This window comes from Coturnix japonica, chromosome 14 (assembly GCF_001577835.2).
Source record: "Coturnix japonica isolate 7356 chromosome 14, Coturnix japonica 2.1, whole genome shotgun sequence".
Lineage (NCBI taxonomy): Eukaryota > Metazoa > Chordata > Aves > Galliformes > Phasianidae > Coturnix > Coturnix japonica.
The window spans coordinates 1,043,751-1,067,512 of NC_029529.1; the positions used below are offsets into that span (position 1 = coordinate 1,043,751).

The 23,762-nt window shown below is 41.3% G+C and overlaps 3 protein-coding genes across 4 annotated transcripts in view; 1 reads left to right on the top strand and 2 right to left on the bottom strand.

Annotated features, from left to right (window-relative positions):
- Window positions 1-6,534, bottom strand: part of LOC107320555 (ubiquitin carboxyl-terminal hydrolase 42-like) — a 15,015-nt gene extending 8,481 nt beyond the window's left edge. The window contains 9 exon segments of the mRNA XM_032447688.1: window positions 21-103; window positions 631-701; window positions 877-944; window positions 1,103-1,205; window positions 1,364-1,474; window positions 2,304-2,504; window positions 3,219-3,432; window positions 4,869-4,986; window positions 6,420-6,534. Coding sequence (XP_032303579.1) covers window positions 21-103; window positions 631-701; window positions 877-944; window positions 1,103-1,205; window positions 1,364-1,474; window positions 2,304-2,504; window positions 3,219-3,423 — 842 coding nt within the window. The 5' untranslated portion in view covers window positions 3,424-3,432; window positions 4,869-4,986; window positions 6,420-6,534.
- Window positions 6,535-6,983: 449 nt separating this feature from the next.
- On the top strand, window positions 6,984-23,760 carry EIF2AK1 (eukaryotic translation initiation factor 2 alpha kinase 1). Of its 2 annotated transcripts, none has more exons than XR_001558320.2 (15): window positions 6,984-7,106; window positions 7,451-7,609; window positions 10,357-10,493; window positions 11,227-11,258; window positions 11,716-11,815; window positions 12,384-12,464; window positions 12,921-13,020; window positions 14,462-14,513; window positions 15,231-15,606; window positions 16,624-16,735; window positions 17,477-17,583; window positions 22,118-22,238; window positions 22,325-22,404; window positions 22,933-23,162; window positions 23,563-23,760. XR_001558320.2 is itself a non-coding variant. In XM_032447675.1 (15 exons), the coding sequence occupies exons 1-15, from the start codon at window positions 7,010-7,012 to the stop codon at window positions 23,683-23,685; spliced, it is 1,911 nt and encodes a 636-aa protein (XP_032303566.1). In that variant the 5' UTR covers window positions 6,984-7,009; the 3' UTR covers window positions 23,686-23,760. The 2 variants fall into 2 exon arrangements, 1 of the variants encoding a protein (XP_032303566.1); XM_032447675.1 differs by having other exon boundaries at window positions 22,929-23,162.
- ANKRD61 (ankyrin repeat domain 61) lies at window positions 17,594-22,122 on the bottom strand. The gene is made up of 2 exons (XM_032447676.1): window positions 20,956-22,122; window positions 17,594-19,315 (listed from the first exon to the last, which is right to left on the bottom strand). Exon 2 carries the CDS (start codon window positions 19,205-19,207, stop codon window positions 18,365-18,367), a length of 843 nt encoding a protein of 280 aa, XP_032303567.1. The 5' UTR covers window positions 19,208-19,315; window positions 20,956-22,122; the 3' UTR covers window positions 17,594-18,364.
- Window positions 23,761-23,762: the final 2 nt, after the last annotated feature.

Here is a 23,762-nt window from a genome sequence, read left to right on the forward strand (position 1 = left end):
GTAACTAGTAATAGTCTTACTTGCTACATTTATAGCAATTTTCACCATCCAGCTGTTCGGGTTTCACAAATTGTTCTAAAGCTTTGGTAACAGATGAAGCTGCCTGGAGAGGTAAGAAAGAAGAGCGTTAAGTCAAAAGAAATTCAAAGTTCCAAAGACTTACAAGTAGTTTATGAGAGAATCTTGCTAATTCCTACTTAGGAGATATACTATAATCCAAGACGCATTGCGTAGAAAGAAGCAGAACTAATACACTCAGCACACACCTCATTTGAAGCAACCTTACTTTGAAACAAATACTTTTGCAATACTACGGACAGCATCTGCAGTGTACTTTGTCATCAATAACGGGGACCATCAAACTAATCAGTGTAATAATTACACTCATATCAAGGTAGAACAACAAAGAAGTACAACAGTGTGAATACAGTAGATATTCTTCCAGCTTAAAGCCAGTGCAGATGTGGAGATGGTTTACAAGGTTTCCACAGAAGGACAAAGTCCAACCCACTTCCCAATCACCACTCAGCTCTTGTTTCAAAAACATATGTTTTTTAAGTTGAATGACTTTACTTTAGACAGTTGTACACGTATTTAGACATCTTGAACTATAGCTACAAAACATCTTACCCTTATATCCAGAGGTATATCAAGGAATGCCTCATATGTATCCGAAACTGCTTTGCAGTTCAAGCACTTCACTGGATTTAAAAAAAAAAACAACAAGAAACAACAAATGCTTTACTAACAATATGTGAAAGAGAGTAACTGCCCAATCTCTAACTAATGATATGTACTGCTTAAGTCACACAACAAAGAGCTCTACTACAAAAGATACAGATCAGTTCCAAGGACAGCAATATTGTTTAAATGTACCTCTGGATCTTAGAAATCCTCCAAATATTTGATGAATGATGGTGGTTGCTTGAGAAGATCTGTCTAACCTGGAAATAAATGAGAATCACACCTCAGAAGATTTGAGGTAGAGAAAAAACTTCTCAAAGAGTTTTATGAAAGCCATGGGCAACAACTTTCTACTTCTGAGTCTACAGAGAACAGAAAGGTGCTAGAAACATACGGATGGTAATTCATTTATGCTTACATGGCGCATCCATGCAAACACGCTTGCTGCATAGCTTCAACAGTGAAGCGCAAGAACTCGTGCGCATCTTCCTGAGCACCAAAGCGGAAATGTCTTCCTATTCCTAATAAGCAAAAAAAGATTATGATATTTATCTTCTATAAAAATGAAGAAAACTATTATTTTTTTTTTAAACCTCTCTTCCATATAGTAACAAAACTGTATGCATTGTCTTCAAATATTAAAAGATACCAAAAAAGAAAAATATCTGAAATCACTTACGTTTAAGTTCATGGACAATAAATGCAGGCTTGATGGCAACATGAGCACAACACAGGACTCGGTTAATGTGAGTTTCCATAGTGCACATCATGCAGAAGCCTTGACAATTGCCTGAACGGTGAAAGAAGAAAGCATCCCAGTCTAGTGAAATATATGTAGCTACAAATACATAAATCTTAACTGAGGACACAACATCCATGCTCCATTCTGTTCTCCTAAGACGCCAATATCCCAGCAGTCTTGTGACATTATGTTACACAAAACACTATATTTACAGTAAAAATATCCACCAAGCCTGTATTAAAATGCATTTTCTGATGAGAAATCTAGAAGACTACTGCAAAGTCATTTTTTAAAAGGCTGACAGGAACGTGAACTCCAGACATACACATGAGAAGAGAGTATTTGACACTGATGATGCAGCAGTAAGAGAACATATGTTATTTTCAGCACACTGTTGTCAGGTGAGCTTCCTGGGAGAGAGCTAAGAATCCTTTGGGAGACAGGAAAGATGAAAGCAATGTATGTTACAGTACTTCTGCCCTCCTTTTTCCAAAGAGATTCTTAATTGAAACAAATTTTACATCCAGTTTACATCTAGCTTGTGAGGACTAAGAATCTGGGATGCCAGCACCCTAAGCCTTATCATCCTGCTACCTGCAGGAAGCGCAGATGCCAAATGTTCATGAAATGCATTCCTTTCCAATGCTTCATTTAAGTAATGAAATGCAAGAAATCTTGTTTTTGTTTTTTTTTCTCACCACGCTACATTAAATGCAAAATCACCCCATATGCTGTTCTGAGCCCATTGTTAATACAACATTCAAAGCCAATTTCTACAGGTAAAATCAGACAAGTACAGTTTTTTCACAGAATTACTGTTGCTATTTCAACCTCAGAGCTGTCCCACAGACTTCAAATAGCGTTAAAAAGTACTCACACGACTGGGTGTGCTCAAGGGAAAGCATGTAGTTGGCAAGTGGGGGTGTGTAAGTCAAACACTGTAGAGCAGAATTAATAAAACACGTATTGCCAAGATTGAAGAGTCCAACTCCAACAGTTTGTGTTTGCTGCCAATCCATACAAATCTTCTCAGGTGGAAAAAGAATCCTTTGTGGTGGAGCAATTCCGTCGTTAATGACTGCAAGAAGGTTGTATTTCAAAACATGAGGGTTTTTTGCTTGTTTAAAAAACAAATATTTAAAATATAGCATTCTGCAGGAGCACCCAAAAGAACCAAGTATAATCCAAGAGAGGAAGTCTTATTATGGGCAGCTTTAATAACACCACTCCAATTTGCTGGTCAACACACCGCGTTGGGGAAAAAACCACATTCATTCACCCTTTTTAACTTTTCGAAGGCAAGACAAACTATCATTCTGTTTTTACTAATGTCAACTTCATCTACAGTTACTCATTAGTCAAAATGATTTGGGATTTTGAAACTATATGGCAATAAATGGAAGGATGAAGTAAAAACAAGTAACTATCAGAGAAGACAGCCCGATAGATATCAGATTTTTCCCCGAGCACTGTCATCACTCAAAAACTTCTGCATGGCAACAACAAAGCACACTTTTCTTTGCAAAACAAAAAGACGTGGATGAATCTGCATACTAAAAATTACCCCCATATTTCAGAATAGACTGTAAATGTATCAAGGTTAGGTTCTGCAACACCAATCTGCTTCAGTTTTCTTAGTGAACTCACAAACTTGAAATCTACTGTTGAAGCCTTTATCCCCCAGCAGTCCCATTATTTCACACCAGTGAAACAAGAAGTGCATTTCCTACTTTTGTTTTGCTTAGAAGATAGACAATGGAGGCCTTATAAAAGACCACCTAAAAGACCTTACCTAAATCCTTAAGGGTAAAACGTTTAGATCTTTCAGATGATGTACAATAAATAGCACCACCACGTCCCTGGTTCGGATCTTTTCCAGGTGGTATCCGGCCCCAGTTGCGTGACTTCATTTTAGTGGTGGGCTTCTTGGATCTACCAGATCGCCTCGATGAGGACTTTTTAGACTTTGAAGATTTTGGTTTGTTAACTATGGTCATTGTTCATATCTGCAACAGAGACAGAAGTGCTGGTTGACGTAAGAACGTCAGCATTACACAAATAAGAAATTCTGTTACTTAATCTCAAAGAAATAGTCTGAAGAACTGAATAGCTAATGTAAAGGACTTAAAGAAAACCCCAAGCATGCAAAATCAAAATGTCTACCCAAAACTCTATTGGTACTACGTTAACTCCTGCACAACTAGCGACTGATGACATCTACGCTTTCAAGGGATTTCAATCCATTACAGTTACGTTGTTTTGTTGGTTTTTCTTTAATATAAAAACCTATATGGCATTCTCTGAGGGCAACCAGTTATTGACGTATTGCTGGTGGTAGAGCACCGTGACTTTAAAGCCTGCCTGTTTCTGTTTTGTGTGCACAAAAGTAACTGCATTTAGCTGTTACTGTTTTGCTTTCTTCCCAGCGCTCACTTTCTATCTCACTGTCAACTGCATCCATCAAAACAGGTTTCTTGCAATTCTATAATAACAGCTTTAAAATACTATTCTTTTACAGCTTTGACATGCTGTTCTCACATCAGTTACTGATTCTGAGTCAGGCTGTGAGGGCTGTTGGGTCAGTACCACAAGGTGTGCTTTCCAGTCCCCAGGGGGACGTCCATGCTCTGCTGTGCTACGATTCAGGAGGAGATGCTTGGCCTCGCTGTACTCCTGGGAGCTGCATATCTCTGAGCCTCAATGCCCAGAGAAATCTTGGAAAAGGAGAGCAAGAAAAGGCCTGCGCACTTCTTTCTGCTGGAGTTTCTTTGGCCCCTCTATGAAATACTGCCTTGGGTGTAACTCTGGCAGCAGTACTTGTGCTATTTTGCACCTGCCACACTTGCAGCTCCTACTATAAAGTGAAAAGATAGATGCTTTTTGGGCTGTTTCAATGACAAAACAGACCCTCAGCCCTCAAGGAAGACTTCAGTAACTGATTTAAAGTCCATTCTGAAACACTCAAGTCCTTCCTGAGACCTGCTTAGGTTTCAAGATGACAGCACATTAAAGACGTGTAACTGTGTATATGTAGTAAGGAGCCGAACAATGATGTGAGGAGTTATCACTGTCTATGGGTAAATGTTTGCTGCTGCCCTACTGCAGCCTACACATTAGGTGAAGGGAACCAACTGAGCGGGGGGTTAAACCATCAACTAGTTTCCTATACTGGAATGACAGAGAACAGCATGAAGTGACTTCAGATTTATGGCAAAACTTGATTGCTATTTATTAGGTTTATGATACACTGAACAAAGCACAGTAAATTTCAGTCTTCTAGTCTTCTACAGACTTCTAGTCCCACAAATGACACCTTGTGTGCATAGCCTCACATTATCTATTTTGCTCTTTAACTTGTCAGTTAAAAATTCATTTCAAATCCATTCCACATACATTTTCCATTTCAAAGAAAATAAATGCAAAACTAAGAAATTCATTTAACTGAGAAACGAAGGCATCCTTGTCCTATGGGAAGACTAAGGCGGCAGCTCCTGGGCTCAGTGACTTTCAGATAAGATCCAGTCTTCAAACTGCAGATACCAGTGACATCTCCTTTTTTTCTGATTGAAAGGGAAAATGTTTCAACAACATATTAAAAACCTATTTGAGGGACAAGAAAAAGAATCAAACCTGCATTGAAAAGGAAAACAGAAGAACATTAATCCACACAAAGCAGGAGCATTACATGGAACAGCGAGACAGACCTCGGGGGTCCATTATACTGGCAGCAGGTCCCATCAGCGTTACAAAGGATACATCGGATACCCTCTTTTAAAACACATGGGTTTTTGATTTGGCCGTAACACCTCTCTGACAAATAAGTATTAAGACTATAAATATCGGTGGAGTTTCGTTTACCGGCGTCCTACAGCAATGAACAGCACCGGACGCGGTTCGCGTTATCTCTGCACACTCTCCTCAGTGCAGTTTTCCTCAACACACTGAGAAGGAAATCATTAGTCTGCAGTTCAGGTACCGCCTGCCCCGTCCCAAGCTCCGCTCCAGCCCCGCACGGCGGTGAGAGCGGAGCGGAGCGGAGCGGCCGCGGGATGTGGCGCTGATGGGAGCGGGCGATCTCCGCCAACCGCGGAGGCTTAAGGCTTTGTGCGCAGCGCCCAGGGAGCGCTCACGGCGTGTCTTAGGACAAAACGCACGTTTTGGGCAGCGGCTGTAAAAAGCAGAAGACGCGCACGGAACAAATCCGAGCCGCGGCGGTCCGGCCGCAAACGCCCGCGAGGCAACGGCCGTACAACCGCGCGGCCCCTCCGCTCTCCTCCCTCCGCCCGCCCCCGGCAGCGCCCCACGTCCCGCACCGCCCTGCCCCGCCGCAGTGCCGCCCCAGCGCCCGCCCTCCCGGCCCGGCTCCGCTTCTCTTCCCTTCCCGCGTCCGTACCAGCGCCTCACGGCCCGACGGTGAAAGGTTCGCGCATCGGAGACACAGTGACCATGGCAACGGGGCGGGGAGGGCGGGGCCGGGGCAGCTGGGCGAGCCGGGACCCCCTGCCCGGGCGGCGGCGGGGCTCGAGGGCGGCCGGGAACAATGGGGCGCCGCCGCTCCGCCGCGCGGCATTTGGGCGACGCGAAACCCTCCCACCGGGGCGGGACGCGGGAAGCGGCGCCGGGTCCGCCCGCCGGCGGCGGGAGGGAGGAGGACGGAGAGGCGGGCGGCGGGCGGGACCCGGCGCGTAATGCAGACGGTCGGTCCCGGCGGCCCGTAGGGCGATGGCAGCGGCGCGGGGCCGGGTCGTCGTGCCGGGTGCCGGGAGCGGCGCCCCGCCCCACCCGGTGGTCCCACCCCCTCCGGCCGCCCGCGGGGCAGCGGCGAGAGCAGGGTGGGGTGGGCCGGGCTGGGCCGAGCCGGCGGCTGCGGCCGGGCGCTTCCCCTTCCCTTTCCCGGGCCGGCCCCTCCCCCCGGCCCATTGATTTCCAGGCGGGAGGCGCACGCGGCGCTGTCGGGCCGTGCCGGGCCCGCCGCTTTCCCCGGCCCCATTACCTGGCTCGGCCACGCTCGACTCGGCGCTGCCGGGTTCCCCTCGCCGCAGTCCCCGCTTCAGCCCGGCCCGCTCCGCCTCCTGTTCCAGCCCGTCGGGGAACAATGACGTCCCTCCGCCGGCCTCTTGCATCCGGGGCCCGGTGCCGGCCGGGCAGGCGGGCGGGCGGGGGGAGGGAAGGAGGCGGCAGCGGCGGCGGGGGGAGAAGCGAGCTCCTCCGGGTCACACGGGGACCAGCACCGCCCCTGTGCCGCTGCCGGGAGCCGCTAGGGGGGGCTCGGCGACCCCCGCTCAGGGCCGGGCCTGAGGGCGCCGTGCTGGGAAGCTGCGACGGGGCCGAGGAGGAGGCGGCCGGCGTGCAGGTGCTTGGCGGCCTCGGGCCGGGCAGGGCCTCACGGCGGGCCGCGCTGAGCTGGGCTGGAGCCGCTTCCCGGCTCTATTTACTTTCCTCCGTTTTACGCCTCCCCGCCCGATTAACATTTTTTCCGCTCTTCAGGAACAGCCGTAAAGCGCCCGCCCAGGCCCTGGGCCCGCCCCGTGTAAAGGCGGGCCGGTGCCGGTGGCAGGGAAGGCCGCCAGCGCAGCGCCGGGCATGTGGCGGGGCCGGGAGGCGCCCCCGAGGGCCGCGGCCCATCGTCCGCCGCCCGCCATCCAGTTCCCTGAGGAGAGCCCGGAGCCGCGCTTCGACGGTACGCGGGGCGACCCCGTGGGGAGCCGTGGGCGCGTGGAGAGGAAGGGGGGCCTCCTTTTGCCGCGGGGAAGGTCGGAGCCCCGCCGTGCCGCAGCCTGCAGGAGGAAAGGCGGAGCGGCCCCGGGGGCCTCAGCGGTTCGGTTTGTGTAGAGGCGGTTCAAAACATTAGTCGTGATTAAGACCCTAATGAGCGTCTCGGCCTTCTTGTTCAGTAGCAGCCGGTGCGTTGCCTTTCTGCGAGGCAGGGATGTGTTGGAGCTGTGGGAGCGCTGCGGGTTTTGACTTTATGTGTGGATGGGGGTGTAAGAAGTGCTAACTTGGTTTGTGGCTTCTCTCCATCAGAGTCCGACGTGCCGGCAGAACTGCGAGTGGCCAACGGGTCGCAGAAGTTCGTGAACTTCACTTCGACCATCCAGAACCAGCTGCTGCTGGTGTCGTTGCTGGAGCACTTGTGCCACATGTACACACACAACCCCGTGCACTCGAGGTGCTTGTTACGAAGTTAGTAAGAGCAGTTCTTCCTTACTGCCATTCATACCTGCATGGTCTGCCCAGGATTGCGGATGTCTATCAGTAAGAAGCTCTGGGCCTCATCCTGTAGGGCGAACAGCAGTAGCTCTCAGGAGAGGATGAATACTCCAAGTCAGCTTAATTGGCACCGAGGACCTCCGTTTTCTGAAAATAAAATAAATGAAAGAAATCCCAGTGCATTTGTCAGTATAAAGAACAGGCAGTTCTCTTTCTGCTAAGTCATGAGAGTTGTGTCACAGGAAGGGAGGCAGAAGCAAGATAATTAGCTTACGCTATGTGTTGATAGTAAATCAATCTGAAAACACAGATAAAAGAGGGGCTTGTTTATCAAGTAGCTGAGGCAAAGGCTACTCTGCATCTGCCAAAATTATGTTCTGTAGAAGTCAATTTCAGAAGTCCCTTATTTTCCAACAGAGTCCTCTGTTATAATTCTGGAGCATGATGTGAGATGCTTCTCCTGAAATCTGGTCTTTTGGCATGTGGCTTATCTTAGGTATTTTGTCCATTGAAGCACATGCTTAGTGTATTTAGAAACCATCTTTCATATTTTTCCTTGCTACACATGATTGTAGAAAATAAAAATAGCCTTATTATATTGCTTGTGTTTGAAGCCATTTATGGCGTTCTGTAGTAACAGGCAGCTATCATTTTTTCGTTCTTGAAATCTGACGTAGGTGTTTGTCTCCAGGTTTTGCTGTATCTTTAAATATGTAAAAAAAAGAACTTGCCAGAAAACAAAACAAAACAGAAAAAGCACAAATAATTTTCCTTAGGAGAGGATCAAACAAAAAAGGGACTTGCTGTCAGAAGTGTAGGTCACCCTGTGTCGGTAAGGTCAGCCTATGCTGATAGACCTAATGAAACCTGTATAGGTTAAAACTGCAAGTAATCTACAAAGGTAGTGCTGGCTGAGACTTAGACCGGTGTTGGACAGGGGGGTTGAATCTTTACTGTATAAAAGCAGAATTTCCCTTAGGAAGGTAAGACTGCTCTGCACTATGATGTGTACATACATACACTTCATTATAAAGACAAACTATTTTTGTCTTTGGATTGGAGGAAGGAGCACTGGATTTTTATCCAGTAGGGGCATTATACTTGTCTATTTCATTGATGTGAAATACATAGAGGGAAAATTACATTTTTATCTCAACAGAGGTACAGACCAACCTATTCTGAAATCCTTTATCTGTTCTATAAAGAGCTAAGTTGGCTTTTGTGTAGAAGTATAGTCTGCCCTATACTGATATATCTATCGTGTAAAAAAATATCCAGCATTTCTGGAATTGGGAAAAAAAGAGGAAAAATTGTAGGAGCACCAACTTCCAGAAATATCTCACAATCAGCCATATACTTACCTACTTAATGACAAGTAATCATTAGAAATACCTTGCTTTTTTCAACATTGTAAAGATCAACTTGTACTGGGATATGTTATATTTACAAACAGTAAAATAGCAATTATGTAAAAATTAAATAAAGTGTGTGTTGGGGGGGGGGGTGTGGGAACATGAGAGAAAGAACTGAATTATCCCTAAACTTTCTAGGCAGAGCTTAGTAGGCAAAAGCACCCTTAGGGAGCCACTGCTGTGCTTGTGTGACCAAGGTCTGACTGTGTTCTGGTAACTTCTAGCTCTGCCACTAAGAAGACTCAGAGCATCCTGGAATTATTTTGGGGTTTTATTTAAGCCAGCAAATGGTTGTTGAGTCCTTATGGTCCCCCACTTATCACCTGAGGGCCTTGGTTAAGTTGTGGTTACTCACATGTCCCCTCTGGGGCCTGGGTTTGGTTCAGCCTGTACACCTGGCTAAGTGTGCAGCTGATCCATTTCCCAGTGTGCTTCTATGGCAGATGATAGTGCTTCATTGGTATAACTTAAACTGCTTTCCAAGTGGCAGAAACCCAATGAGTAAAATAAATACATACTGCGGTAATCACATCTATTTTGTGATTGTGGCTACTAAAGTCGCATTGGCATAGTTGGATTTTTTCCCCTTTTCTGTTGTATATAACTGTCCATAATAGCAAAATTTTAATAGCAAAATTTGCAATTCCCTGTAGGTTCACTTCAGTGTGCTTTATGTTAATAGAAAGATGACAGGTTGATTTTGAAGTGTTGGTACCAAAGAAAATCTTACAAGCAAGTTGAAGATCTTGGAACTCATAAATATTTCAAGTTCAGTTCCTTTACTGTCTTATGGTTGCACCCATCTCCAGTATTAGTTCTGTCACAGCACTGCTTAGCCCCGGCTGTGTAATATGCAGCATTTTGGTGTGGGTGAGTTCTTTACTACGGGTACTTAAACAAATGTGAGTTGATACGGGGAATTAGAATAACATGGTAGTGCCTCTTTAAACATGTCCTCATACTTGTAAGCATGTTTTGAATTGCTCTTTTCTCTGAGCAAATGTAGTACAAAGGTGAGGAGTGAACAGGTGGATGTTTGTATGATTCACCTGCTGAGATAAGAAAGAACAGGAAATGCAATGCAATGCATGGCAATTAGCTGCGTTATGCAAAGGGATTCCCCCCAAGCAGCTCTAGTTTGGATTTAATTAGCTTTTATTGCTATGGGAAAGGGCATTATGATAGAAGTGACTGAACATTCAGGATTTCAGATGCACTGTCTTTCAAGTATAGTTTACTTATTCCAGAAAACAACTGCTTACATGGTCTTATTTATTTAACGTGACCTTTTTCTGTTCCTTTGTGCAGTACTTCGACAGGCTTTTACGAAAACAGGTTTGCTCTCCCCTTTTGCCTTCTGTGATGAATTTAGTACTGTAAGACTGCAGCATAACAGAGCCATTACTGAGCTAATGAAAGCAGCTAACCGACAAGTACTTAATGGGGTAAGCTTTGTTAATTTTGTTTGGCAGCATCTGTGTTAAAGGATTAACACATCATTGCATCTAAAGAGTATTTTGTTTTGGGGTTCTTTTAATAGTGGATTAGTTGTTTTCAGTAACTATAAGTAGAATTCCAGTTCTACCTTGTCCATATTAGATGCAAAGACCTGTAGGTGCAAGTTGATTGTTTTTGAAACGAGAAACGTTTCCTTCTGTATTAAATAGTAACATTAAAAATGTTTTATTTTTTTCCTTTTTATACATAAGCAAAGTGTTATAAATATTGCTACAGCTCTTTTGTCAGCAATAGGCAGACGTGCGTTCTGACTTTTAACTGTTCCAGTTAACTGTACCCTTGTATTTATGTTGATGGGGGGCATGGTTTGTCAACTGTGTAATGGGCTTCAGGCTAAGTCAGACCGGTTTACTTATCTGTCTTCTTGAACTACGTCAGATAATGTTGGCTTGAGCATATTTTAGAGCTCTTGTTTTATCCCGTTTGCCAGCAGGAAGAGCTTGGAAGGGCAGTATCCACTCCAGCAGTGATGTTAGCTGGTCATTGGTAGGACAATACTTCAGTTTGGCAAAGTGCCCTTGAGAATGAATGGCTACCTGTAAACTTGTTTTCTTCTAAGAAAGTAGTTCTAGTTTCTGTTTTGATTAAGTTGTTTGTGGAAATGGCATGGTAGAACTATCTGTGTGGCATGTTTTTATGTTGGATTTTATTGTTTCGTAGGATCTCGATAATGGAGATTCTCTTGCAATTAGGTATGTATTCAAAGCATTGAAAAGATATTAAACAACTTCCTCCCTAGCGTTCTGTGTGGATTAGTGTGCCACACTTTATATTTAATTTCTGGAACACAGAAAAAAAGTGGAAAATTCTTGATTCTCACTCAAAATGGTCTGATGAAACCTCCTTTACTACAACTCCTGTTGTGGTCATACACAAAAATAAGAGTTACCAGGCCTACATTTAAATATATCATTTGAATACTTGCATTAACTTGGGCTGTGGATTTGTGGCATGTATGGTGCTCTTGCCTTGCCTTCCCGTGTTATGCTGCTGCAGACTGTTGCCTTTCAATATTCAGTATGACAATGCCAAGCAAACGGACTTTTTTTCTTTTCATAATGTAAGCAGTATTTCTGGATTGCTTGCAGCATATATAATACCTTCCTTAAAATTTGTAATTTAGTTTAATGCAGCCTAATTTTTGAACAGGGAAAAAGAAGTTCTCTTGGAAGCACAGACTTCACGATACTTGAATGAATTTGATGAGATTGCAAGATTAGGAAAAGGAGGATATGGCCAAGTATACAAGGTATTCTTTCCATTTATAACTTAACGGTTTATAACTGGTTTTTCTTTGAAGTTTAAATTTTCTGCTTAGTTTGCGTGCTCCAACGTTCCAGTTGTTGTTGCTTGAAAAGAAGGCAACATTAATTTGAATGTAATCTGTCCATGCCAATGCCAAATTGTCCTAAACACTGGTGGTGTATGGCCCTGCAGGCTCCCCAAGTGGGATAGGCCATATTTAGATGGCAGTTGTGGTCTCTCACGTGATAACCAATTAATTAGGTTAATTGGTTATCAGGGCCTATTGGCATTTTGTTTAATTGATGATGAGATAGCTGTAGAGATGAGTATTTCACAAAGTTTGGATTAGAAGTTTGCAGCCCTGAAAATAAGGCAAACGTATTGAATCTTTATCCTAGATAGCTAGGGCCTCGTCCCAGTTTAATTTTCTGATAAAAGCAAGAAGTTATCCATACAGAGTACAGAAATTAATTGAATACAGAAATTGATAGAAAATAGCGAGTTATTGAAACCTTTAGAAGTAACTGACTTAAACACTTTAACATCTAATTGTGTTTTGCAATTGTTTTCAGGTCAGAAACAAGTTAGATGGTCAGTTCTATGCTATTAAAAAAATCAGTATTAAGAAGGCTACAAGAAGAGATTGCATGAAGGTATTATTTATTTCATCTCCTCTCCTTTAACTCCCTGTTTGCTCTAACCGATTTTGATTTAAACATTAACTGCATTACTAAATTATCAAACCTTCCAAAAATATTAATTAAAAATGGCATTTACATTTGTTAGTCTGGGTTTCCAAAGATTTGCACTTATCTGTACCTAACAGAAAAAAAAAAACCTAAGAGATACTTAGGTCCTTTCATTGTGGTATATTAGCTTGATTTTCATAATCTTCATGTATAAAAATCATAATTTGTTCTAAAGCTTCCAAATTTTTTCCATTTTTATAATAATATATATTATTTTTTAAGTAATATTTACATAATATATATATTTTTTCTTTCTCCCAGAAATTCTTATTTTTGGTATACTATAGGTTATCACAGCACTCAGAATAAGGAACAGCCCTACTGGGTTGTTGGTTTGTTTGTTTTTTTTTTCCTCCTTAGGTGCTACGAGAAGTTAAAGTGCTGGCTGGACTGCAGCATCCTAATATTGTGGGCTATCACACTGCTTGGATGGAACAGGTTCAAACAGCTTGCCCAAAAGGAAAGTACAGCATATTGTGCAACTCTTGCTGATCTGTTGCTCAGTAATGAATGAGGAATTATTAAAGTATTAGCTTTGCTTCTGGAAATATTTGGCAAGGATTTTAAAATTGCATGAAATTAAGTAAAATGCAATGCAAAGTTTTGACTCAGAAAGTAGTGTGTTAAGGAGAGGAATGAGTACATGGAAGTGAACTACTTCAACTACTGGAGAAAAAGTGATGAATAGGAGGAAAAAAAGCAACACAATTTGGGAATACTTGGAAATGTCATGGTTGTGGCACAGCTAGGCTAAATCTCCCACTATATCTCTTTCTACTCGGAAAACAGTTTTAAAACCTAAAAGAACCTTAAAAAGGTTCTTAAAAAGAAAAGGAAAAAGAAAAATCCAATCAAAAGGCAAAAAAACCCGTCTCTTATTTTGCTTTCTGCAAAATAAATTTGGCAAATGGAGTTCTGCAGTGACAATCTGGTTTTTTGTGGGTTTTTGTGTGTGTGGGGAGATGGGGGGAGGAGTACTGATTATTGTCTGTAACTGTTGAGAATTAATCTCCTTTTATGTTCATTTTACACGTTCCTCCCCTCCCCCTTCCCCCCTCTCTTTCCCCCAGTTTCTCTGTTCTCAGCTCTTCCCACACTTTGTCCTTTGGTCCTTTTCAAACTCTAATCTGTTGGTGACTTTTCTTTCTCGTTCTCTTCCGGAATTCAGCAAAATCTTTTGATCCTCACTTAGTGGGAGGTTTGCTTATCCTCTGTATGACCTTATCGCTTTTCATGTCAGTGAATTGATTTCCAGCCTGCTAGAAGCACAAAAGAAAATACCTAGTTGATAGTATAGTAAAACAGACAAGTCTTTTTAAGTCTGTGTTACTGAGAATCTTGAAGGATACAACTTCTAAGTGCTAGAAATACCTTGCAGGCGTTTAATGTTGAAATGGAACAGATGGGTATTGTGGTACATAATGGTGTTTATGTATCTGTGGCTTAGAAGACCTTATTTCATATTTGCTTCTGATGTGTGCTAAAACAAATTTATTTTTCATATAAGTACACAATTTTGTTGAAAACTATTTCAGATGTTTTCAAAACAGCAACAAAGTGATGCAAAAGGGGGCGCCTTGTTTCTTTAGCTGTGTGTTATCTTATACTTAAGGACTAATTCTGAACTGCCTGAGTATTAAAGATCAAAGCTGGGTGAACATGTAGAGGAGCCAAATATAACAAATACAGAGATTTTTTATAATGTTTAATTTCATTTAAAGAAAAAGGAAGAACAGATTACTCAGGGTTGTTTCTTGGACTGAGAAATGACTTTTGCATTAGCAAAGAGGTATCTACAGATAAAGAAATTCAGAAAGATGTTGTAGCTTAAACATTAATTTGTAGTACATATGTGCATGTTTTGTTTTTTGACTTACCTTATTTATCTTTTCATGCAATAGATAAGACAATATTGAAGTTGCAGTCGTTACCCTTGGAACAGGAGAATGGCAAGTAAGTATTACACATCTCAGTGATAACATTTCTTTGTCTTTAATTCAAAGGGTTTTTTTTTTCTTTCTTTTTTCTTTAAATAGCATTAAAAGAGTACAGAATTCAGCATGTGTTGCTTTTTACTTCCTAATTACAGCGAGGAAAAAGCGTTAGTGATCGTTGTCGTTGTTCCTGTTTTGGTTGTGTGAGCTGAAGAATGTTGCTGGATGCCCCTGCCTGCTTTGGATCTCACAATTTCAGAGTGCCTGAGTGTAGTACTGGGATTCAAATTGACTTCAAAAGCTTCATGGTATTTGCCAATGCTGATTAATACTGCAGAGTGGTTTTAGAGCAGTGGGGCTTTCTGTTTCTCAGAAGTGTTGATTAGCTGTTGTAGTAAGGAGATAGATAGAGTCCAATGAAAATATTACAGTGTAGCCTCCTAACTGAAAAAAAACGAATCATCAGAGTTCTGCCCAGTGAATACTGTGGGCTATGGCTGTGTGTATCTGTGAGCTGTCTGTGTCTGCTGTCAGAAATCCGTGCTGAGGGAGAATATAAAAAGGCTGGAGCCAACACTGGCAGCTCATGATCCTGAAGTTTTATGTGGGGAAGTAGCTGAACTCTTAACTCTGGAATACAGTTTGCAGTAAGAAATGAAGTTTTCAGAATGGTGTATTGCAAGTACGTGGCATAAAACTGTTTGTAATTAGATTTCTCTCTCTTTATTCTTTTCAGTGATCACTGTCACATTCAGAGTGTGGAAAGTGGTAGTTCAATTATTTTTGCTGACCTTACTTCACAAGAAGAAAAGTCTGGTGATAATACATATCTCAGAAATCCAGATAGTGAATCGGTGCAGAATATGGATGTAGGGAATGACTTCACTAACAGCAATAGTAAGGAAATATGTATGAAACCAAATATATGTGAATTACCCATAGAACTACAAGAAGATTCTGTCAGTAGTGTTGACTGTAGATCAACTGATTTAAAATGTGATTCATCATGTGGCCCTCCCTGTAGTCTGGAACTAAATGATGCTGGTGCTGGAAGCAAATCCTGCACTGAAGAGTGCTCTGGGAGTGATGTAGCTCTCTGTGGAGAGTTTGAGGTAAGTGCGGTTCTCATCTATCTGCTGTCTGATTTCACAAAGGTTGCAAAGGAAAATTAGGATGTTGCAGAAATTGTTTATAATGATAAATTTTGAAGGACTCTTATTGGAGCCAAAAGTATTGACGCTTATTACTTTGAGTAATTACAAGGGAACTGACCGGAGGAGCCGGTGAAACTCACATACAGCCAAGTCTCTGTATGTTAGTCATTTGGGGTCCTTTTGATGGTCCTACACGAGTAAAAAGTGCTCCTCCAGTGTTTCTGAGGGAAAAAAAAAAAAAAAATCCAACAAATTTGAACATTTCCAACATTCAGCAATGGTAACTAATTGAGATACTGGTAAAAGTGTCTGGGTGTGTAATGCTGTCCCCATCCAGTGTAAAATTACGTGAGAGAGGGGGAAGGAATGACCACTCTGCTTATGCTTCTTAAACTTTGTTGGCGCTTGTACTGCTGCAGTGTTTTGTACAGTGTGAACAGCTCAGGAGTGTTTCAAGCTTTTACTGTCAGTTGGAGTTCCCTCTTGAAATCTCAGACTTTGAAGGTGTACGAGTTGTCCAAATGGTCAAATGAACATGTGCATTGTCATAAACTGAGAATGTCTTTACACGTTTGTGTAAATAAATCAAAGTTCCATATCAGCAGGTTGAATTTTTTTGTTGTTTTATATCTGCTTACACTATTAAGTCAGAATGAACCTCCATGCAGTAAGTCTAACTGCTTTTATAGTCTCATTTGAATCTTCAAATATATATAATAAATCTAGCTGGCTGTTCTGTTAGCTTTGGTCTTATACCAATTGCTAAAATTTGAGGAAGAACAGCAGCAACAAAAACAAAGCCCAAACTAGACAGCATTGTGTCTGCTTTGCAGATGGAGTAATGTGTTCGTTGTCATTTGGGTAACTGAATTTTGGTTTCAGATAAATTTAGTTTCTGTTGTCTTTAAGGAAAATAATAAGGTGATACTGTTCATGTTATGTCAGCAATACCATGGAGCTCTGTTTTTCTGCTAGATGGAGTATCGTTTGATGCTTCATATACAGATGCAGCTGTGCGAACTGTCCCTGTGGGACTGGATTGCTGCCCGTAACAAACGATGCAATGAGAGAACAGAGGATGCTGCTGGTAAGATTCATAGTTGTTTATAAAATGTCCTTGATACAAAGCAAATACTGACTTTTCCCATTTGGAAGTCCATTTGCAGGGTATTTTGATTTAATTCAGCAGCTTATAATATGGATCTTAATTAGATGCCTTATTACTTTCATCTATTAGCTGTTAGTATTGAACCTTTGTATGATAGGTGTTGTTAAAAGAGACTTAAGCTCTTGAGCTTCAGACAACTCTAAAGAAAGTGTGCCAGAGCCATACTTGTTACTGACACAGAGTTGTGTGTGGGTGATGCTTCTTGTTTGGAACAGAGTTTTTAAATGAGAGAATCTGATCTTTCTCAGAAAGTTGTTTAAGAAACATATTTATTTTTTTTCATTCATAGCAGATTAGCAGAATTCAAGTCAGAGACAAATGGACTGATAGTGGATGCACTTGAGAGTTTTAATATACTTTAGAGTTTGTGATTGTTAAATTCATAGTCATACAACTGCATGGTGAGACTTGGAGAAATCTCTGCATGCAGATGCAGTGATGTTCCATGAGCTGTCCTGCATTCTGACCTTAGTGACTTTATAGTGTTTCAAAATACGTTCATAGGAGAACTGTGGGAAATTCCATCTTTTAAACCATGCTCATTCCATTAAAAATTTCTTCCACATCATAAATAAACTGGCTTCAGTGAGACATACTAACATAAACTTAAATTACTCATCAAAATTGACCCAAATAATGCATATTTTAAATTGGTTTAAGGTCCGTACCACCTTGTGGATGTCAGCTGGACAATGAAAATTTTTGAAGAGTTATTAGAAGGAGTGTGCTATATCCACAGCATGGGAGTGATGCATCGAGACATTAAAGTAAGTTTGTTAAGCTATCATTTGAGGCTAAAGAAAACAAAGATAACTTATGTGATGGGAGAACGAAAACAGCTTCTGAGGGGATCTGGGCTCTGAAATTTTGCTGCGTTGTAAATGAAAAATACTTCTCTGCTGTACCTTCACCACGATTTCTTCACTGCAGGCATATTTTAGGTTACTTCACTTAAAAGTAAATTCTGATAAGCTTAGGAAAATATTTCTTTTCTTTTTATTCTTTTTAGTCAAGTTTTCCCTCAATTGCAAATCAACTCCTGTTAATTTCAAAATAGTTCCTGTCTAATTCCTGTCTAATATGAGGGACTGAAATTGTAAGTGACTTCACTGAAGGAATGAAGAGTTTATTTTAATTCCTATTAAATGTAATGAAGATCAGACTTAGAAAAAACACTTTGAATGCGTTGCAGTAGATGATTTTTGTATGTTCCTTTGTAGGTTTTTTAAAAACTGCCCTTGTGTTTCAAGTTCCAACTTACAGGCTGGCTTCAATGTGAAGTGTAGGTTGACTACACCTTGCTTTTTTTCCCCCTCACTCCTGCTTAACCTCTCATAATCCATTAGCAGTGAAGTGAGTGTGTATTCTGCTCTGCTTCCTTCAGAAGTTTTCTGCACCTGAGATGGCAGCTCTTTGAGGAAATCAGAGGAAATATTACCTTGGTAATTAAAGCTCTGCGAATGAAAATTTGGAGCAATTCAGAACACACAACATTTATCTTCATTCTGGATCAATTTTAATTTCTCTACAGGCTGTTCAGGCTTTACATTATTTCAGTTTGCCTTCCTGTTCCGTGTCATCACAGGCATATTTTCCTACATCCTGATAGCTGTATAATGAATTCCATACAGCTGCTGGAAGCCTGGTTTTGAGCCAGTACTTGTTGCTTTCTCCGTATATTCTTCTTACAGTGATCTTGCATATATCCTCCAGGGACAGTAATTTCTGTGATAATGTTAGAAGGGAGTCTTTCAGCATTTGGAATTCTGAGAACAGGAGGCCAGCGGGTAGATGTCCTTGATTGTCTCTTAACTTCAGTGGATATGAGAATCCCAGCAACTTGTTCATCAGTGCTCTGTCTTTTAAATGTGATCTCTTTTGAAGAAAAAGGAAGATTGGAGATTGCCCATCTCTTGTTAGACTCCTCATGTCTGCTTTATGCTCTAAAAGGAGATCGATTATTTCCCTTCTACCCCCTGAGCAGGCCTCGTGCACAGGTGTTCGTCCTTCATGATCTTGAATATTTACATTGGCTCCATTACTTAATAGTAAAGAGATGCAATCTGTATTGACACCTAAAATTCTTCTTGCTTTGGATGACGCTGCACACACTGCGATGTGAAGGGCAGTTCTGCCACAGGTTGCAGTAGTAGAATTGGTGTTTGCTCCAGACGCAATTAAAGCTGCTATTGCCTCTGTGTTCAGTGACCCTGCAGCTCTGTGAAGAGGCATCCAGCCTGATTTGGCTGTGTCCTTTATATTGAGACAGTATTCAAAAAGAATGTATGTAGGTGGAAAGGCATCATCAGACTGTTGACTTGAATGTGCGAGGTGGTCATGTTTGGAGTGACTCATTTTGGGATTTATCTGATGTTTTACATTGTGCAACATGGAGACACTCTTCTGTGTTACTCTGTGAAGCTGGCTGATTTATCTGAAATTTGCCTGAAGTAGGCACTTTTAGTAGGAGATGAAATGCTGTGTAGCCTCTTGTTATTTCTGTAATATAAAACATAGGCTTCAAGTTAGTTTATTTTTATTAAGAAACAAAATACTTCTGGACTGGTGGAGTGTAATGTAGTAACAGGTCACAAAACCGAGCGAGCTCTATGGATGGCAGTGAGCTAAGAGCAGCTGAATTGTTAACTTATTTTTTCTAAACACAGCTCCTGTGTGCTCAGCAGGAATGTGACAAATGGTTACGCTTTGGGTTCCTCCTGTATTTCCCAGTTTTATAGCATTGAAATGTGTCAATGTAGTTTGGGTTTCAGGTCAGTGAAACTCTCAGAAAAATTGTAAGCAGGCAGAAGTTCCACTGCATCTGTGATACAATCTAGCAGAGCTTCTGGATGTGTGGATTACAGTTTGTTATGGGTCAGTTCTGTCATCAGGTTTGTTGCAAACCAGCAATATTAAGCAGCTCTGAGGACAAATTAGTCATTAGCTGCGTGAACTTGTGTCTGATTCTTGCCTCTTTTTCTCTGTTCAGCTTAGGAAATGTTGTTCAAAAAATTACAGTGATAAGTTTTCAGTTTCAGTGCTATATTCAAAAATAAGGAGTCTGAGTCAACAGGTACTGCTTCTGCTTCTGGCTGCTATTTGCACTAATTACAGACTGTGTACTATTCCCTACTCACTCTTACCATTCTGTGCTTGATTTACTAGATCTGTTTTAAACCCAACAGTTTGTCTTATGTTTTACACTTAGTGATTCCTTGAATCGAAGACACTCCAAATTTTCAGCATTCTTGTCAGCTGTCTCTGCACATGATTCCCCTTCTCTCATGTGTTATTCCAGCTGGGGATATTCTGTGTTTCAGTGATTGTATTTGAGATGAGAGGCAGTATTGAAGGTGGCAGTTCATTAATTTGTGCAGGGCCATGTAATGTTTTTTCCTTCATCTCCCCTTCCATTGGAGACAGTGGGGAAAAAGGAAGTTGGTGATGCACAGTTTGCTTCATAAACCAGTAATGAGCATCAAATTGTCATTTTTAGTGTTGTCTGCTACCACTCTTGAACAGTAAATCAGCTCAGAGATAGTGGTTGTATCTATAGAATTGATTTTTCTTTCATTTGCGTTGTAATGCTGATTTGCACTGAATTCCTCCTGCCTGTTAAGACCTGCAAGATCCTTTTACAGTTCTTGGCATTCAGGCCTCATTTTTATTTCTCTGCCAGCAAACTATCTCACTCTTTTTCTATGTCATTTACAAATACATTGTTTGGTGAGTTCCTGGCAAAGATAAATGAGATAATTGCTTGTTGATATCCGTCACTGTGACCATTTATTGCGATCCTTTCTTTCATGTCTTTAAATGGATTACTTTCTGGAGGGACCTTTCCTCTTACCCCACTGCAGCTGAGGTCAGTGACAGATTTCCTTCTGAAATTCATGTAAATCTGAGACCTTCAGAGAAACATGAGACATGGAAGCCCTGCACTGTGAGTCCCTATGGGCTTCTCCCCAGAGCAATGCTTACTTATGGCTGCAGTTCTAGTGGCTTCTTTATAATTTTACTAAGACTTACCTGATCTCATTAGAGACCACAATCATTTAATGTTTCTCAATTACTTTTTTCATTAAAATTATATGTGTATATATGTATATATATAAAATAAATACATATGGAATGGTTACCTGGAGGGAGAGCAGGTCTGTGAGGTGGGAGTCCTCCCAAGCACTCACTATTTAACTAACAGATGGTAAAGCTTTAACTCCTGCCATTTTCCATTATTACTTCATGTAATAATAATTCACAGCACAAACACTACATCCTCTGCCCTCACAAGAACGCAGGGCAAGCACAGGCGGTGGCAGGGCTGCAGGCTGTCCAACTCACTGCTACTGACAGACAGGGAAGATGCAGTTTTTGTAATAACGATCCATAATCAGAACTGAAAGGTTTGGTCTCTTCCCTTTGAGCAGTGCCTTTCTTTGTGATGTTTTGGACTGGTTCTAGAACAGCTGTGAAGTAACTGCGCCATTCAGTGCTGCGTTTTAAAAGTATTACAAAGCAAGCAGAAGTCTTAAAATCTGAGGGAAGGCTTCTGTTGTTTGCTTTGTTGCTGGCGCTGATCATTTAGTGGAAGAAAATGCCTGTATGAAGCAACATTGCTTTCATTTCTCTTCCAGCTGCACCTAAGTTGAGAAACTGCTGCAAAATGCAGTAATTGGATACTGTGCTTTCTTTTATGTGGCAAGTATTTCTTTGCATTACACGCGTGCTGCTAACATGTCTCAGTCATGCTTGTAGAGCTGAAATAAATTGATAATTCACTCCTTCAGTGTTCTGCAGGCAGTGCTCCACTCAGCAGCTGCTCCCATTCCAGCTTTCCAAGAATGCAGCACTTTGCAGCTGTGCTTGTCATTTAGAAAAGGGTCTTCTTTTACGTCAGGTGTTGTCCAATGATCTCAGTACTGATTTCTGCTTTGTTAGTTGGTCTCACTTGCTGTGCACTCTTGCCTGTTAATATTACTGTTCTGAAAAACTTCCATTTCCTGCTGAGAAGAAAAAAAAAAGTACACAGTCTTTTTGCTAAATCTTTTCTTTTTCCTGTTTTTTCTTTTTTTTTTTTTTTTTTTTCCTGGATCCTCTGTATACAGCCCTTCTGCCCACATGGCCATTGGTAGTGAATAATTTGCTACACTCTTATTTTCTTCTGTCTCACTAATGAAGAATCATTGTCCTACACATCTGAATAACTGGATGCAACAGGTTTTGAAACAGCTGAGTACAACTTCAGCAATTCATAATCCTTTACATAGATACCGTTTGATGCTTTACACTCTTATTTTGTAGCCCAGAAATATCTTTTTGCATGGATCGGATCATCAAGTTAAAATAGGAGACTTTGGATTAGCCTGCAAAGACCTCCTTTGGGATGACGCCGACCAGTGGTTTCACACGGAAAGGATAAATGGTGAGAGCAGAAGTATTTGTAGGTTTCAGTGCTTTAAGTTTAAATCATATTTAAAACATTAGTAAGTCTAAACTTGCATTTTAAAGGACTGACACATACCTCAGGTGTGGGGACTTGCCTGTATGCTTCACCAGAACAGCTGCAGGGCTCTGACTACGACTTCAAGGTAGGTTTTTGTTTTTACTCCTTCTCTACAAATACAGTTAAATGCTATTATCTGATAAGGTGCTGATACTCAGATTTTCCAGGGTGACACCTTATGTCTACCTGCATAGCCTGAAATGTAATTTATCAGAAACTATATGCTTAATTTTAATTGCACCATCCATCTGAAAACAAAATCTTACAGTAAAATATTCTTATTTCTGTAAGCCATACTTAGGACAGATTATAGGAGTAAATCCTCTCAGTGATACCACAGTTGGTTAATCTTCCTCCTACTGTTACTCCTGTTTTTTGCTGAAACACAGATTTCAGCTTTGTCTGCTAAATGTACAAGTTGTGTTTCTGAGATCATCTTGAGGAATCTGTACAGATTTGAATTTGAGTTATGTCAGTAATGCCACAGAACTTTTCTTATCATTATGAAACTTCGTCATAAGCCTCATATTGTAACACTTGTGAGATGAAATCTGGTAGGTCCTTTGAAGCAGAAATTATCCCAGAGCTTTTTCTTCACCCCTTTTCTAGTCAGACATGTATAGCTTGGGCGTTATCCTGCTAGAACTCTTCCAGCCATTTGGAACAGAAATGGAAAGAGCAGAAGTTATAACAAATGTAAGGAATGGCCATGTTCCTCAAAACTTCTCCAAGAAATGGCCTGTTCAAGCCAAGTACGTAAAACTTCTCACCAGTCAGGTATCCGCAGAAAGACCAACTGCTGCTCAGCTTCGTGAAAGTGAGCTGTTCCACACCACAGAACATGTAAGTACTGCCAATAACATCAGCCTTCACAGGATAAAAAAAAAAAACTAAATTGCTTTGTAACAATCCTCTTACTTTTCCTGTCTGTATTGTGCCTGTTTTTTAAAACTTAAAGAGGATTGCGTGATTCAGATTTTAATTCCCTATTATGACATTTAGGTCACTGTTTCCGAGCTCTTTTAAAGGAGAAAAATAGCCATTGAACACAAAACTTAAGAATGGACACTTGATTTAGACAGATTGAGGTTTTTTTTTTTTCAGTTCTGCAGTCTTTGTTATAATTATCCCTTTCGTTTCCACCTGTAAGATGCTGCAGAATCTTATTTGTAATTGACTATAGATGCGGACTGACGAGGATTTATCCCTGCCTGTAAATAAATCATCTGTCTCACATCTTCAGGTTATTTCTAATCTACAGCAAAAGGTGAGAGAGCAAGAGGAAGAAATAGAAAAACTGAAAGAGAAACTAAGACTGCTTTCCACTGGACAAGATGACCACATGGAACAAGGTTCTCCAGTTTAAGTACAGGAAGAACACAACTATTGTATATTAAATTATAGAAAACTTTTTTTTTTAACATAAAAATTGTTCATTGCATT